This window comes from Enhydra lutris, unplaced genomic scaffold (assembly GCF_002288905.1).
Source record: "Enhydra lutris kenyoni isolate GAN:26980312 unplaced genomic scaffold, ASM228890v2 scaffoldscaffold24, whole genome shotgun sequence".
Taxonomy (NCBI): Eukaryota; Metazoa; Chordata; class Mammalia; order Carnivora; family Mustelidae; genus Enhydra; species Enhydra lutris.
This window is the reverse complement of record NW_019154108.1, coordinates 28,055,242-28,072,893: the sequence shown is the minus strand read 5'-3', so window position 1 is coordinate 28,072,893 and position 17,652 is coordinate 28,055,242. Positions and strand designations below refer to the sequence as shown.

Here is a 17,652-nt window from a genome sequence, read left to right as displayed (position 1 = left end):
GATGCGGGGCTTGATCCCAGGACCCTGAGATCATGACCTGAGCCGAAGGCAGTGGCTTAACCCAATGAGCCACCAAGGCGCCCCTATGGAAGTTTTCTGATTGGAATTAAGTCCTCTTCTCAGGTAAAGTAGATTTATTTATTTATTTTTAAATATTTTATTTATTTATTTGACAAATACAGATCACAAGTAGGCGGAGAGAGAGAGAGGAGGAAGCAGGCTCCTTGCTGAGCAGAGAGCCCGATGAGGGGCTCGATTCCAGGACCCTGGAATCATGACCTGAGCCGAAGGCAGAGGCTTTAACCCACTGAGCCACCCAGGCACCCCAGGAAAGTAGACTTAAAGAGGGCACAAGATTTAAGTAAAAGTTGAGAAAAAACAAAGTGTGTTGGCTTATCAGGCATCAAGTAATCTAGTGAGAGAGAGACCCTTTACAATTTTACCAGCTAGGTTTTTACCTATTCATCTCATTGAGTATGTATGCTTAGAAGACTCAGATAATGACTTTTCTTTTGTAATGTGTACAGAAAACTTAACTTTGGCTGCAATTAAAAAAAAGCCAAATTTGAACTTTTTAAAATAGTCAAGAAAATTTATTGGCTTAGGAAACTTACTAAATCTGGAGGAAGGGGTAGGCTTCAACATAGATTTGAGCTCTTCAATTCTGTGTTAGCTTTATCCTCAGTTGGTTTCCCTCACAGTAGCCAAGTGGTCACAGTAACTATTGGACTTATATCCACCTATCACACCAGCCAGAGTAAGAGGCAGAGCACATTTCTTCTGCTAATAAATCTGAGATTTGGCCTTCCTTAGGACTGGACCAATTTAGAACTGCATTAGATCCTTGAACGCTGAGAGTTAGGTGGAGACCAGATTAGGCTGGTTATGGACATCCATTAAGGCCCACACCTCTGGAGCTGGGCCTTTTCTGTTCAAATCATTAGCTGCCTCACAATTGCAGAGGGTTAGAAATGCATGCTGGGGAGTCAGCTAATAATGCCCATTATAAGAGAAATATAATATTTCACACCATTAAATACTGTGATTTAAACTCTTCCATTTTGTTCAATGTGTATCTCCTTTCCTGTTTTTTTTTAATGTATAAAATATTTACTAATTGATTTCCTTATCCACCACTCCAGCCGACATAGGCACCAGGGAAACAAAGATGAATTCAACATGACTCTTGCCTTTTAGGTGTCCATACCAACCTAAAGGTTCCCATATTTTCAGGGCTTTCTGGGAATCTTTTTTTTTTTTTTTTTAAGTTTTTCAGTGTTCCAAGATATGTTGTTTATGCACCACACCCAGTGCTCCATGCAATACATGCCCTCCTTAATACCCACCACCAGGTGCTCCCAACCTCCCACCCCCCCCTCCCCATGTTTCCTGATTTTTATATTATGAAATTTTAAATTGGGAGATGCAGACCCACATGAGGGAAACAGGGTAAGGTAAAATAGGGAATACAGAAACTTTGAGAATGGAGAGAATGAATGTCTTATAGGTGGCTGATTGTCACCACCTGAAAATGAAGGTCCACTGTTACCAAATCTCCAGTTTTTTTTTTTAAGATTTTATTTATTTATTTGACAGAGATCACAAGTAGGCAGAGAGGCAGGCAGAGAGAGAGAGAGAGAGGAGGAAGCAGGCTCCCTGCTGAGCAGAGAGCCCGATGCAGGACTCGATCCCAGGACCCTGGAATCATGACCTGAGCCGAAGGCAGAGGCTTCAATCCACCGAGCCACCCAGGCGCCCCCAAATCTCCAGTTTTTAAAGAGAAGGGAGCTGAGCATACAACCTGAGATAGAGGGGCTCAGTTTTGGGATCACGGGATTAGGACTTGAGGTGATGGCAGACACTTAACCGACTGAGCCACACAGGTGACCCCTATCTGCCTTTTAAAGAGAAGCCGGAATGCATTTGATATCTTCTGGCTTTAAATTTTAACTTGGCTAATTTGTTTAAGCACCATGCAGGCCAAACAAAACATGTTTGTGGGTTAGATCTGGACGTAGGCCACCAGTTTCTATCATGTTATGAGCCATGCTAGAATACTTTATAACCTTCTCCAACGTGAGCGCTTTCAGTCCTTTCAAGGATTAGGGCTGCTAGCATATGCTTATTGCAAAAGAAGTCATCGTGGGAAGAGAAGTGAGCAGCACGCATTATATGAACAATGCTTTGTTATTAAATCTTTGGCGTGTACTTAGAATTGTTTTCCAGAGAATGAGAGTAAGTTTGTACCAAATCACCTTCACTGTCTCTTATCTAGGTTCTCTTGGGACTTGTCTCTTATCTAGGTTCTCTTGCGACATCTTTTATCTAAGTTCTACTGTGAGGAACAGTTCAGTTTTACACAATGACCCCTGGTGATTAGAGATGTAACCTGTGGCCGCCCGACAGAGTTTGCTCTTTTTGTCAAATAGCTTCTCTCTAGTCAAAAGATAGTTGGTTAAGCAGCTGCCTTCGGCTCAGGTCATGATCCCAGCGTCCTGGGATCGAGTCCCACATCGGGCTCCTTGCTCGGCAGGGAGCCTGCTTCTCCCTCTGCCTCTGCCTGCCTCTCTGTCTGCCTGTGCTCGCTCACTCTCTCTCCCTCTGTCTCTGACAAATAAATAAATAAAATCTTTAAAAAAAAAAAAAAAGATACCGGAAGGTGGAAACTTACATCTTTTTCATCTGTTGATTTCCTTATGGTGCCCAGTGTAACTTTTCTAGTAATTTAGTAGAGACTCAGTACTTGTCGGCTTATTTATGAATAGGTACTTGTTGGTGTATTAATAGCTACAGATAATTTGAGTTATTCCAACCCTAATATTATTACATATCAAAATTCAGACATTTATTGAGTCAGTCCCAGAGGTAGGTAGACTCTTGGAATACAGAAGTTGGAGGACCTTCATGGAAGGAGCCCAGAAGATAGGGGAAACACAAGATAGTTGCAACACTCCTGATATGTCCCAGCATCTCTAGACATTTAAATCAGGAAAAAGAAAAAGAGAGCGAGAAAGAGAAAGAGAGAGGGCCCTCTGGACTAATGTCGTATTTCTCAGGGTAGTTTTTGGATCTAGTTGGGGAAATGAGTGCAGAGGAACTGAAGTGGGGCAGAAGGGAGGATTTTATACTAAAGAATTCATTCTAGAGCTTAAATCATTGGACATACACTTAACTCTTAACGCACTATATTCATTTATTCATATAGTTACATGCATGGAGTACTTTCTAGGAGTCAGGCTCTATGCTAGGCATTGTGGAAGATAAAAAATGAATGAAGTCAGGTCCTCAAGGATTCTCTATGAGAGAAAATATCGCACAGATTTACCTAGATAGGGTTGAATATATTCGGTGCCTCAAACCTATAGAAACAAAGTGCTATGGAAATTAAGAAAATTTACAGTTCATTTCTGGCTGCCGGCTCTATGAAGGAAGATACTGACAGTTCAAGGATCAATATACAATATTTGTGAAGGAAAAAGAGTTGGTTTATCTCTATTAATTTGTACTCCCAAATTCACTACCCCAAAGGACCGCGTGATTTGAGTTTTCTTAATATAAATACATAGCAGGTGTTTTCCGTCTTCAATCTTCCACAGAACGAACAAGAAAGGGAGCGCTTGACCAGCACGCACTTTCCAAAGAGGCACCTAACAGTAACTGGCGAGAAAAGTTAGTATTCTTTACGGTGACTCTCTTGGGGATTACTGGGCATTAAGAATGAAAATATGTAAACCGGTTTATGAGCAGGAACACAATCGCCCCAAACTTAGAACCATCTAACAACTCTGACCTCTGGACAAGCCCGTCAGCCCACCCTACCCTGGGCTTGAGGACGCCCCTCAGCGAGCCCAAACTCGCCGGCCCCACTGGCTCGGTTACCCCACCGGAAGGTTCTGCGGGACGGCGACCGTCTAACGCCCTTTCCCGGGTCTCCACCCTGACAACCCGAGTTTTGCCCGGGCCTCACTGCCCGGTCCCCATCCCCCGGTCTCCCACCCCAACCCCCGCCAGGCGGGGACGTGTACGCGCGTGCGCGCCGCCTCCGAGGGCAGAGAAGGCGCCTCCGCCCTCAGGAGCGCGCACGCCGAGCCGAGGGGCCCAGACGCGCGCGCTCCCGACCCACCTCCTCCTCGGCCCGCCCCCTCCCTCGCCTCTTCCTGCCAGGCGGTCCTCCTCTCCCCCACCCCTTCTCTACTCCCTCCGCCTTGCTCCCTCCGCCCTCCCAGGGCTCTGGCGGCCGCGGAGTGAACGGGACGGGCCCGGCCGCAGAGCGCGGGGCGGCGGGTGAGACGCGGGAGCCCGTCAGAGTTGTTCCGGCCCTGTCCGCGAAGACGTGAGGAGGTGAGGCGAGGGCGGCCTCCGAGGGGCCGGCGGGCGGCCGGGCGGCCAGGAGCCACGGGCCGGGCCGGGGGTGTTGGCGCCGGGGCTGAGCCGGGGGAGGGTCGATTTGGGGGCCGGGCCGAGGACTAGATGCGAGAGCACGGCGGGGAGGAGGGCACTGGGGTTTCGGGACTGTCGGTCGCTTCCTGGACCCCACGGCTCTGCCTGCTAGTCTCTCTTCCTGGCCCGGGCGGGCGGGCGGGCGGGCGGAGTCGGGTCGCCCCTCACCTGGGGGCGGGGTGGGGACTTGGGCGCTCGCCCCCGGCTGTGCCCTCCTGACATTGCCGCCGCCTCCGCCGCTGCGCCTTGCTTGCTGCTGGGCTCGCGGTCTCAGCAGCCCTGCGTCCGGGGGGCTTGTGATTAGGATATATATATATATATATATATATATATATTTTTTTTTTTTTTTTAAACCCACACTCAGGCTTCCTTTCGTGACCGCGTCTCGCCCTCGCGCTCCCCTGCCTCCGCCCGGCACTTTGCTCCGCTCTTGCTGTTGATGGTTGTGGTTTTGCAGTTTGGGATGGGCTGCGTCCTGGGCAGATCTCTACCTGTAAGGAATGCCCCGCTTCGGACTTGACTGACTGGCCACGACAGTCCTCTGTCAGGTGTGAGTGCTCAGTGTCCTGATAACTGAGTCAAAGTTTCTGAGACTGGGCTAGTACTTTGCACTGGTCGCCAGCGATGCAGGGCTGCGCGGTGCGTCAGCATGTGGAAAGGGGCCCCCGGCCCCGGAAGGTGGTTGGATGGTGGGGGACTGGGCTGACAGGGTTTGTTTCTGATCTCAGGGCAGTGTGTGCAGGTAATTGTGTACTCTCCTTGTACTTCTCAGGATTATCTTAGAGATTTTACCAAAATGTAGGTGGTCACTTGCAGAGTTGAAGGTTTCCTGCAAGTGAGGAGAAACGCCAACCTCATTATACTAATTAATGGTAAGGAGAACTTTTGCTTGCTTGAGAGATTTCCGCGCCGACTGGAAACTGATTTCAAGGCCTGCATTTTTGGTACGGGAAGGTTTAGGGATTTTTAATACATTTAAATTTTCTTCTACTTGGTGGGAGGTAGATAGTTGCTTGTTTGCAGTTCTGAAAACACAATTTCATGAAAACGCTCTGACTTTTCTTCTAGTAGTGTTTATATTTAGCTTCTGCTGTACTTCTGCAGAATATCCAATACGATGATGTCAGAAACTACAAAAATGAAGTTTGCTTGTGGTCAGATTGGAAGTGGATTTTGTCCGTGGAAAATATTGGTCCACAGGCAGCTAGAGCTGGAAAACTGGCCTGTGATTCATTATCTCAGTAGAGTCCCATAGGAAACTGACAACCAAATTGCAGGGGAGAAAGACCAGGTGAATTTGATCCATTTGTCTTTAAATGCTCACCTGCTTGGTGAGTTAGTTGAGACTGGGAGAGAATCTCAGGGTCTATATTAAATCAGTTCAAAGTGTGCTCTGATAGGATATATTAATAAGTCATCTGGGGAGAAGTGGGTGTAGTTGGGTAGTGCTTATATGTGAACATATTATATAGCCTACACTGTATTTTAGAAAGCTGGAAACAAGGTAGTAGATCCCAGTGGTATTGGGACCCATGGTGAATACACCACACCACCCAGCATGAGAAGGTGTGACAATACATGTATGAAGTTTGTTTTGTTTTTGGCCTGAGTTATTTGATAGGAACTTTTATTTATTATAGTTTTGATATTCTGTGAGTTTTTGTTCCTTTTTTAATGTTTCATGATTAAGATAATTGTCTTTTCACTCTAGTAGTTTTTGTTTTTGTTTTTGTTTTAAAGATTTTATTATTTATTTGACAGAGAGAGACAGGGAGAGAAGGAATACAAGCAGGGGAGAGGGAGAGGCAGGCTTCTTGCAGAGCAGGGAGCCGGATGTGGGGCTCGATCCCAGGACTGTGGGATCATGACTGGAGCCTAAGGCAGAGGCTTAATGACTGAGCCATCCAGGCACCCCTCACTCTAGTAGTTTTTATGCTGTTTTTCTTTGAATGACAGAATTTTATAAGGCATATGAAACTAAAGTTTTCATGTTTACTCACCAGTGTACAATTTGACTTCTAAAAAGTTATAATTAAATTTTTTTTCTTTGCTTTAACCCAGATTTCAACTTATTCAGTTACTGTACATTTATTTGAACTCAGATGATACAGCATTAAAGCTGAAAGTCCTTTTATCCATGCTTAATGGAGTAGTTAAAAGAAGGAATTTTGTTGTGCCAAGAAAAAATATTATGAGTGGGAGATAGCCAAGCTTCAAGAGATGAACTTTAAAGAGCATAGTAGCTACGTAGCAAAAATTTGTTGCATTGGGGGTGTAGAACTGGGTCTGCATTCCATCCTACCGTTGTCTTGAAGAGGTGTAGGGATGATTATGGCTAGAAAGAGGGTGTTTGGAGAATGGAGTAGATACTTTAGTTTATAGTATTCTCAGGCACGGAGCTTTTTTTTTTGGTTTTGTTTTGTTCTGTCTCACAAGTTGTAATGAGTTGCTACCTCTATGTAGTTCTTGCCTTGTATAAATGGCTCAGCCACTGGGTCTGAGCATGACCAGTAGCACAAGGCTATATGAGCCTCTGGTACTGCAAAGATAGCTCAGGAACTTCTTATGGAGATAGTCTTATGACATTTGGCACCAATAAAGTAGAGGCAGAGAAAGTACAGACTTGAATCTGAGTTATGATAAAACCCACTCATATTTTAGAGGAGAGGTTTAATATTGTGAACATGGAGGAAGACATTGCTTGACTTGACTCGTGACTTTTCAGAGTGGTAATTAATTTTCAGTTTATGGTTAATGTTTGTATTGGGTATAAGTATGTGAACCTCAGTGGACCCCTAATAAGGAAGACTTAATGGAATTTAGCAGAATTTGTATCTCAGCGTTTACTTTTTCATATTTCATTTATTTTCCATATTGCATTCATTCAGTAGCTAGGATGCCAGAATTGTTTGAGTATAGCAGTTTGTTCTCATGCTGACTCCTTTTTATCATCTTTTGGTATTTTTTGGTGTAATTTTTGGGGATTTTCCTTGGAAACTTCTAGGCATATACTTAGTTGATTTGGAGTTAGATGTGGGCTACAATTAGTAGTCTATCTGAAATTCTGAGCCTTCTTGTTTTCTAAATAGCTTTAAAAATAGAAAACACAATTTTTTATAAACACTTCTGAAAAATCTGGTTACAGACCGTGTTGTTGTGATAGACATAGAACAGCCAAAAATATATTCAAGAAACGTCTCTCCTTACCCAGTTTAGTAAGCTTAAATAAGAAGTAAGAAAGGTTCCCCCCCCCAGTAAAAGCCTGATTTTCTCAGAATGTCAAGTCTAACAACTGTTGGCTGTGCTGTTTTTTTTCCCTTGCTTATTCTAAATTCAACAAGTACATGTCTCTAGTCCACGGCAGAAACTTAATTCTAGTAGAGAATTCTTAGTAATGGAGATCTTGTTTGGGGATGCAGGCTAATTGCTGGAGAAATTGGCTGGGAAACATCAGATTCAGAAATTGACTTTTTTTACAGCACTGTTTTTCTCTGTACCCGAGTTCTCGGTGGAGTGGGGCATGGGCACAAATGTCACAGTTACTTGGATTTATTTTTATTTATTTTACTTTATTTTTTTTTTAAAGATTTTATTTATTTGTCAGAGAGAGAGGGAGAGAGAGCAAGCACAGGCAGACAGAATGGCAGGCAGAGGCAGAGGGAGAAGCAGGCTCCTTGCCGAGCAAGGAGCCCGATGCGGAACTCGATCCCAGGACACTGGGATCATGACCTGAGCCGAAGGCAGCTGCTTAACCAACTGAGCCACCCAGGCGTCCCGGATTTTTTTTTTATACTATATATTTCCTCTTCCTCTTCCCTTGTCCTCCCAACTCTTTGCTAAGTGAGCCACTTGCTACTAGTAGGAGTGTGTTATGTCCCTCAGATGTGTGAGGCTGAACAAAGGCTGAGAACCTTGGCCCTTTTCTGATACTTCCTAAACCAAATTTCCACTCCCTGTAAGTTACCTTCTGGTGATATCAATAAGCATCTCTGTAACTCTTATTTATTTATTTTTTTAAGGTTTCTTTTTATTTATTTGACACAAAGAGAGATCACAAGTAAGCAGAGCAGCAGGCGGGGGGGGGGGGGGGGGGGGAGGGGGCCCCGCCGCGGAGAGGCCGGGGGGGGGGGGGGGGGCGGGGGAAGCAGGCTCCCCGCTGAGCAGAGAGCCCGATGCCTCAGGACCCTGAGATCACGACCTGAGTCGAAGGCAGAGGCTTAACCCACTGAGCCACCCAGGCGCCCCTGTAACTCTTATTTTTGAAGAGCAATAAATTGTGGTGGAGAAGAAATTACATATGTAACCAAGAATAAGATATATTGCATTGTGTAGGGCATATGAAAGAGACTAGGAGATTGTTTAGCTGAACATTTATTAAATTGTTTTGACTGTGACTTACAGTAAGAAACACATTTTATACCTTGATTCAACCCCTCCTCCCCCCACACTCAAGTGCATGCACACAAAGTTTGGCAAAACAATACTTATCTTTTCAGGACCTTGCTGGAACTGGCTCATCATGTGGCATTGCAGAAGCAGTGTGCTTCCCTCTTCCCACCCAGCTCCATGTTCAGTGCCATCATGCTGGTAGCTTGAAGCTGGCCATGGCGTGAGGGTATTTATACCAGGGAAATCAGCAAATGGTATAGTTTAGGGCCTTTTTTCTTCCCTTTGTATAGCCAGTTGTTGAACATTTTCAGCACACTGCTGCCTACAATACACATTGATATTTCTAGTGCACCTGATTTCATTAAAAAAATGCTGAGTTTTGTCCCCCAAATTGATTTTATAGCCAGCTAATGCTAGACAACAGCTTATAATTAAAAAAGGATTTGGTCCACTCTCTTTTCTTTGCAGATGACCATTCTGGAAGGTTGAAGTTGAAGGTGATACAGCTAGTTATTACCAAAGTCGGGTCTCCAGAATTCTAATGATCTGGAGTTGTTTCTAGTGGACTTTTCTCCTAACTCAAGCCATTCATGTAGCTCAGTTGAGGTGCTTAATACGTGTCAGACATTGTATTAAGCAGTTCGAATAGAGTTGAACAAGGCATAGACTTTGACCCTAGGGCCTTTTATGTTTATGTGGGGATTAAATGTGGAAATAAAGATACTATTTGGCAGAAAGTAAGTGTGGTAAAGAAATAAAGATAAGGCAGTCTGAGGGTTTAGAGAGAGGAGGGAGCAATCTCTTAGTTTTAAGGATAAGGGAAGAGCTGACATTTAAGCCATGCTTTGAAGAATAGGTAGGATTTGGACAAGTGGAAATAGGACAAATAGTATGTAAAGAAAGGCCTTTCTGAGCCTCGGGCTAGGGTGATCAGAGGCATAGAGGGAAAGGGCTAAGCAAGAGAGTCAGCCCTCGATGGTGAAGAGCCTTGAAAGCTAGTTTTCCTTTCTGCTTTTCAGTTTATCTTTCATTTTTGACTCTGGCATCATCTAGTACTTCTTAACATCAGAGAAGGTTTGTATGCTATGTTCTTGATTAGAATATGACCCAGAGAGCACTTGAATATCCTTAGTGTGAAAGCTGAGGGGAAAAATTATTAGTGTTAGGGAAGCAACCTCAAGTTTGATCAATCCTAAAATTGTTGGAAAGTAAGGGAAAATATTTTTCTTTGTAAGGAGATAACATTATTTTTGTTCGCCAAATAGACAGCATCAAATGGCTATAGTAGAGGAGGAAGGAGTTTTGAAAGTATTTTCAAAGTGCCTTCCAAAATGTGATTTCTAAATGACTGGATCTTAATTCTTGAAGGCAGATATGGTTTGGCAGAAGGGCGGTCTTTACAGAGCCATGGCTGAGCTGACTAGCTTTCAGAATTTAGGGCAGCAAGGCAGGGCATTTCATACCACGGCCAGATGTGAGGGGTTGATTATTTTTCTACTCAGAGAAGTTCCTTGAATTTCAGCCTTTATGTATTTGACAGCCTGTATGACTGAGGATGTTTTGAAGTCCTGGATGGAGCATCCCTTGTTCCACAGGTGAATTAGGTGGTTAGAAATGAGGATGAGTGACAGTAAGGTGTGTCTGTTAGTGAAATTAACTGTGGTTCTCAAGGTCTTATTTTCTGATGATTTCACACTTACTGCTTCTAATTAAAATGGCACACAGTTAATTTGAAGAAGTTTTACTTCATTTTGACCTCCCAGTTCTGTAAAGGTAAAAGCCCTTTTAGAGCGTTGTCCAGGTAACAACACATACAGAGACTATTAGAAACATGTGGAAAATTTTGGTAATCTTGGTGATGCAGTCGCTACAGTAAATAACTGCTTGGTTGGTAAAAGCTAGCTACTTCTGGATGGTTGACAAAGAATTTTTGGGATGAGCTTTTGTTCCAAAATAAATAACAAATTATTTCGTTGCCATACTGTTTTCCTCATTTATTTAAGCTTCTGATATGTAAAGTATGTCATCCTATCATTTTAGAGGTTTTCAGCAGTTTCATATGAACTGCTCCACAGGATAGCACGCCTCAAATAGTATGATAAGGGTTCAGATGCAGCAGGCCTCAGATACCTCATGCCAGCTCAATGGAGTAGCTAATCGTGTCAGCACAGGGCATTGGGGTTTTTTTGGTTGTTGTTGTTGTTTTTTGTTTTGTTTTCTCTTTTTTCTTTTTTGAGATGTGTTAAGCTTCCCAAATAGAGTTAATTAAAATCCTTCCAAATTTTCCACCATCATTTTTTGTGGTCCTAACTGTGATATTGATGTCTTTAATTGATATTTTGTCTGCAGATATACACATATACATAAATGTGTATTATGTATGTATACACATGAATACCACCCACTAGCTGTTGACATTTATGGTGAAAATACAGTCTACCTGGCAAACGATTAAGAAGAAGGGGTCAGACTCTTTGAAGACTATCATGTGAGGTAGTGACAAATATGAAATAATGCAAATCCCCACAGGGATTTTTTTTTTTTTTTTTTGGTATGCCAAATTTCCAGGAAAGGAGCACATTTAAAAGGGCAAGTGTAGAATACATTCATGTACCAGTGAAGGATTTCTCAACTTCTACCCTACCCCACATATACACCCATATTCTGCCCTTATTATCAGCAGTAAGCAAAATTGTAGGGCTTCAAAATCAGGCTTCCACCACAGGGGATGCAAATAACAAATACTCTTTTTAGAAAAAATAGAAACCTGTGGTTTTCACTTTTGCAGGCTTAAGAGACAGAACGCTAGTTTTTGATAAATCATATAGAATATTTATTCTGTACATCAAGATGTATTTGTCATTTTGAGGCCCTCTGCTAAGAGCATTGTACAAATACAAATGGTTCTTAGAGTGGTTATCAGGAATTTCCTTGAGTAGTCTCTCTGGAGTAATTTATCCTGGTATGACATTTTGAATAGATTATAGTTTAGTGAAAAGTCAACCACTGACAGGAGCCTGTACATATACTGGCAGACAATATGGTTTCTTAGGTTGTTTTCTAGTAATTTTGTTACTTTAGCATCTGAGACCATCAGACCTCAATTATTTACTATTTCCAGAAAGCTCTTCCCTCATGAACTGTATTCTTTCATTTTAAATCTGTGTCTCATATTTGCCCTACTGTTAAGGATCATATTTGGACTAATGTTTTGATATGCTTTTGTCCTAGTCTTTGTGAAAAGATGAATTACTGCCTATTAGGTTGGTACTGAATAGTAATTCAGTTAATGTCTTCTTTCTTCCATCCATTTTTCCCTCAATATTATAGAATAGAATTATTATTCAAATCCTAGGACCAGTGGTTTACCTATATGAGTGAACCTATAAAATTTTAATGCATGTGTTATGTAGCTTAATTTTTCACAAATGAGTCTAGGTCTCTAAGTTTTGTTTTTTTTTTTTAAATTCTGAAATGCATTTTGTATTTCTTGTCAACATCGTCAATAGTTTTGATATGTGAAACAGGTTTCTCCTGTTACAGTTGTTTTCACAAACAGTAAAGTAGCAGTCTCTACCATTTGAAGATATCAGATAAAGTTTTTAAAAGTAAATTTAATAATAGGTTAGAGAAACCAGTTTGTTTAGCAGTTAGTGTGATACTTCCCATTTTACATATAAATTTCATTGTTTGCATGCTAATCGTGGTAGAATCTTATTATATTCCACTGAGGAGAATTTACTTTTTTTTTTTACAAATTTTATTTTTATTTATTTATTTGACAGACAGAGATCACAAGTAGGCAGAGAGGCAGGCAGAGAGAGAGGGGGAAACAGGCAAGAGCCTGCTGCCATGCGGGGCTTGATCCCAGGACCCTGAGATCATGACCTGAGCCGAAGGCAGAGGCCTTAACCTGCTGAGACACCCAGGCGCCCCGAGAATTTACTTTTTAAAAATAGAGTGCTTTAGCAATTTTTGTACTTTGGAGAATTTCATTTAGAAGAGGATAATAGTAGATTTAAAAAATTGTGGTTGGGCTGGGGGATGGGGATGGACAAAAATAGTCATTAAGCTGCAAATAACTAAAAACTCTTTTTGGTTTTGTGGAAGACAAGGTACAAGGTAGGTGGAACACAGAACCTTAATTCTTGATCCAGTACTGCTGTGAAATTCAGAGAGAAAAAGTGATTTACCAAAAAAACTATTCCTTTTTTTACATAACATTGTTTAGTGGATTAATTATATGAGGTACTGTGCATTGTCTACTTAATCTTATGAGGTAGGAGCTTTAAACACTATTATTCGCAGTTTGTGGAGGAGGAAATGGCATAGAGAAGGTCAGTAACTTGCTTAAAATCATCCAACTCATAAGAGGCAGGTCTCCTTTGCTTCTAAATCTGCTTCATAGTGACTCTCAATGACTACTCTCTATTGGTGATTCTTCAAATGGGTTGATGATACTTATCTTGCCTATTTCATAGGGTGGTTATGAGAATTAAGAAAATTAAGATTTACGAAGAAAACACCTGTAAATGTGCCTGGTGTTTTCGTTTTACTGGATAATTTTTGAGGAGCCAAAGAAATCTTAGAAATATATAAGCTCCTATATTACTTTGTAATTACTAAAATAAGTTGAACAGATATTTGAAAGACTACTATTTGCATAATGGAAGACCTATTTTGTGTGGGTCCAGTGGGTCAGTGAGTGAAAGAGGAAAGAAGAAATGTAGGGGTAGATTGGATGATCTCTAGGAAAGTGAATTCCTTCTGCAATGAAGACGAGTATATATTATAACATGAGGTAACTTCTAAGACCCTTGCAACATCAGAAATCTATGAGTCCTGTAATGGGCGACTTTTCTTTTAACACCTTGAAATAGCTGGATACAGCCAAGATAATGTTGTTTTAGCTTGGATCATCAACAGTCACAGTTCTTTAAATGTTAATTCTTTGCACTTAGGTTGAACGGAAGTATGTAGTTGCTTGGGAAAAGTACAGTTATGTATTTTTGGTTTTCTCCCCCCCAAGATAAAAAGGTGTTTTTCAGGGTGTAGTGGGTAAAAAAGGTTTAATAGTATCTGACAAGCTTGTACATAATAGTTTTCATATGACTTTTCCTTAAATTTAGATGTCCTGAGTGTATATTTGCAAAAGAAAGTTACAGGTATGAAAGGTCGTTTTTACTTGTATGGAGTTTTATGGCTTTATCGCCATAAATTCAGTTTCATTCTCTGACATTGTTTTATTCAGCAGACATTTATAAGGCAGAGTATATGTTCTGTGCTCGAGAAGCACAGGTAAGAGGCTGTTATGATGCTGACAGTCATATTGGAGAAACATAAAGAGTGGAGTTTAGCAAGAATGGGGCAGGATAGAATGTGTTGTATGGGAAAGCTTCAGAGGGTTACGTAACCTGGTCTGGGGTTTCAGGGAAGGCTACCTGAACTATCTGAGTTGAATTTAAAGAAGGCAGGAGAGACATTTTAATTAGAGGTACAAAAATTAGAGGTACAAAAATCTGAAATTGTAACTCTTAGTACCTTTGTAGACCCAGTGTAGGCAGCTCCTCATCTCTCTGAATCATTGTAAAATCCCCAAGTAGATGTCATTTTCATAAGTAACTATAAATAAAGGTTTTTAGCTCTCACTGATAACTTATTTTAAATATAATGCTTGTGGTAGCAGATTAGGAGGAACAATTTAGAAGAGGTGAGATGCTGTGGTATCCGTACATACTGATAACAGGACAGTGAGATTGCTGAGATGACAGTAGTAAAGAGTAGGAAAAACTATTAAAAAAATCCCCAAATCTAAAAACTATAGATAGCATAAGGTAAACAGCCTTACATAACCTAATTAGCTTTAAGGTATCAATTATATTTCTAATAGTATAGAAAATAATGAAAATTTGTCAGATTCTCTCTTACCAAGAAAAGGTTAAATATGTGTCTGTGTAGTACATTTATGAAGGCATTAAGGTATTTATCGTAGAAAGGTTTTGTATAGAATACAGTAGAGTGTCGAACAATGTGGTTTTGAGTTGCACGGATAAGGTCCACTTCTCCGTGGATTTTTTTTTTTAATAAATACAGTATGGTACTGTAAATGTATTTTCTCTTCCTATTATTTTCATAATAACATTTTTTTTAGCTTCCTTCATTGTAAAATTACAGTGTGTAATGCATATAACATCAAGTATGTGCTTTTCGGTTGTTTATGTTACCAGTAAGGCTTCCAGTCAATAACAGGCTATTTTTTTTTTTTTTTGTATTTTAACAGTTTTTATTTAAAATCATCAGTTGTTTCTTCCTTATTATTATCATTATTATTTTAACAATCAGCTATTAATAGGTAAGTTTTGGGGAAGTCAAAAGTTATATGTGAATCTTCAACTGCAAGGGGGTTGGTACGGTACCACTAACCCCTGCATTGTTCAAAGGCCAACTGTAATATGAAAACCAGAGGGTAGACTCTTATTTCAGTTATCAAATTGCTTATCCAGAATGATTGATTTCCAAAGGGTTTAGAATAACCATAGATTGAATTTTCTTCTTATATATGACACACACAGGCAGATTTTACAAAATACTAAACATTATTAAGCAAGGTATTTGCTATGTAACATTGGTTAGAAATTATTTGCTCATATAATGGATCAGAGTTAGGGCCCTTGACCATTTGGATACCAGGTATTTTTTTTTTTTTTAAAGATTTTATTTATTTATTTGACAGAGATCACAAGTAGGCAGAAAGGCAGGCAGAGAGAGAGGAGGAGGAAGCAGGCTCCCCGCGGAGCTGAGAGCCCCATGCGGGGCTTGATCCCAGGACCCTGGGATCATGACCTGAGCCGAAGGCAGAGGCTTTAACCCACTAAGCCACCCAGGCAACCCGATACCAGGTGTTTTTGAAGAGTGTGGACTATATTGCCTTTTTGTTCTAGATGGCTGGTACTTGTGATCTTAGCATAGACATCATCATCTTGAAAGTCTTCACTGAAACTGTAGACTCTCTCATATGTGCTTTCAGAGCATTCTGTTTTCCTCCATGCTGTGATACTAAAGCATTGTATTGTACGTTATCCGTTTCTGCATTAGACTATGGTATAGGCTTTTTAAGAGCAAAAACTGTTTTGTTTAGGGATCTGAAATTTGTTTTAAATCTTGAATCTTTGTGTCTTTGGGGAATTCTATCTGTAAAATAGGGATAATAGTATTTATTGCATAGGTTTTTTTTTTTTTTTAAAGATTATATTTTTGTTTTAGAGATGGAACACAGGTGGGGTGAGGAGCAGAGGGAGAGGGAATAAGCAGACTCCACACTGAGCAGAGAGTCCAAAACAGGGCTTGATCTCACTTCAGTATCCTGAGATCCTGACCTGAGCTGAAATTGAGTCAGACATTTAGCCAACTGAGTCACTCAGGTGCCCCTAGTGATACTTGTCTTGAATAAGTTAAGGAATGTAGAGGAGACACAGCACAGTTCCTGGCACACAGTTAAATTCTCGTATATGTTCTCTCCTTTCTCCCTATATTGGGCACTTAGGATTTTCAGTAAAACTTTTTTTTTTTTAAAGATTTTTTTTTTTTTAAAGTTTGACAGACAGATCACAAGTAGGCAGAGAGAGAGAGGAGGAGGAGGCAGGCTCCCTGCTGAGCAGAGAGCCCGATGTGGGACTCGATCCCAGGACCCTGAGATCATGACCTGAGCCAAAGGCAGAGACTTTAACCACTGAGCCACCCAGGCGCCCCTCAGTAAAACTTTTTAAGTGAATTTGAAAACTGTGTTCGAGCTAAATTGGATCTATCCACTAACCTTATTAATGAAAATCTCTTAAAATGAAAACTACTATATAAAAATACAGTCTTTGAGCTAGATGACAGCAAATTAGTCTCCAAATTGGATTATCAACCAGAAAAGCGTTTCTTCATTTTTATCAAACTTGTAATTGTTATGATGGCAGTGGGTTTAAAGTAGGTGGAAAAGATTGTAGAGTTTCTTTTCCAGGCCTTGTTCACTTGTGTTGGTGGTTATGCCTCGTATGGCCATTATCTTGGCTTTTTTATGATGGGATTGTTATTGATCTATTTCTTGGGGAGTAAAGAATTCCGAATCTGACAGACTTATTAGCTGTGTGACCTTGGATAAGTAACCTTACTTCTGGGTTTATGTATCTGTAAAATGAAAGTAATAATAGCTCATGACTTTATGAAATTTAAGAAATAAAATAGGTGCTTGGTGTGTAGAAGGTGCTCTCTACTAGCTGGGTATTCTTGGCCTTCCTTTTTTTTTTTTTTTTAAAGATTGTATTTATTTATTTGACAGACAGAGATCACAAGTAGGCAGAGAGGCAGGCAGAGAGAGAGGAGGAAGCAAGCTCCCCGCGGAGCAGAGATCCCTATATGGGGCTCAATCCCAGGACCCTGGGATCATGACCCAAGCTGAAGGCAGAGGCTTTAACCCACTGAGCCATCCAGGTGCCCTATTCTTGGCCTTCTTAACCAAGCCAGAATCCTCAGTATTCCTTGCCTTTAGTAACTTTATTTATTTTTTAAAAAATTTTATTCATTTATTTGAGAGAGTGAGACTGAGTGAGAACTAGTGGCATGAACAGGGGGAGGGGGAGGGGTGCAGGGTGAGGGAGAAGCAGACTCCTGCAGAGCTGGGAGCCCAACTCTGGGCTTGATCCCAGATGACCTGAGCCAAAAGTAACTTTAACCCTTTCAGTAACTTTTATTCCCCTTTAGTAACTTTAATTGACAGCAGCAAACCAAAAAACAGGGGTTGGGAAGGAGGGGTACCCGGCTGGCTCATTTGGTAGAACA

The 17,652-nt window shown here is 41.2% G+C and overlaps 2 protein-coding genes across 4 annotated transcripts in view; one reads left to right on the top strand and one right to left on the bottom strand.

The window, feature by feature from the left end:
- Positions 1 to 4,069: 4,069 nt before the first annotated feature.
- LOC111150698 (claudin-6-like) overlaps positions 4,070 to 17,652 on the bottom strand; it is a 46,952-nt gene continuing 33,369 nt past the window's right edge. Inside the window, 1 exon segment of the mRNA XM_022508242.1 lies at positions 4,070 to 4,466. Within this exon segment, the coding sequence (XP_022363950.1) occupies positions 4,070 to 4,466 (397 nt within the window).
- Positions 4,227 to 17,652, top strand: part of LOC111150680 (RAB GTPase activating protein 1 like) — a 759,175-nt gene continuing 745,749 nt past the window's right edge. For 2 of the 3 annotated variants that reach the window (XM_022508220.1, XM_022508224.1), the window contains exon 1: positions 4,227 to 4,341. The gene's annotated coding sequence lies outside the window, so the exon portion shown is untranslated. Of the gene's footprint in view, positions 4,342 to 4,955; positions 4,989 to 17,652 lie in introns of those variants that run through there. The other variant, XM_022508222.1, reaches the window with a different exon arrangement.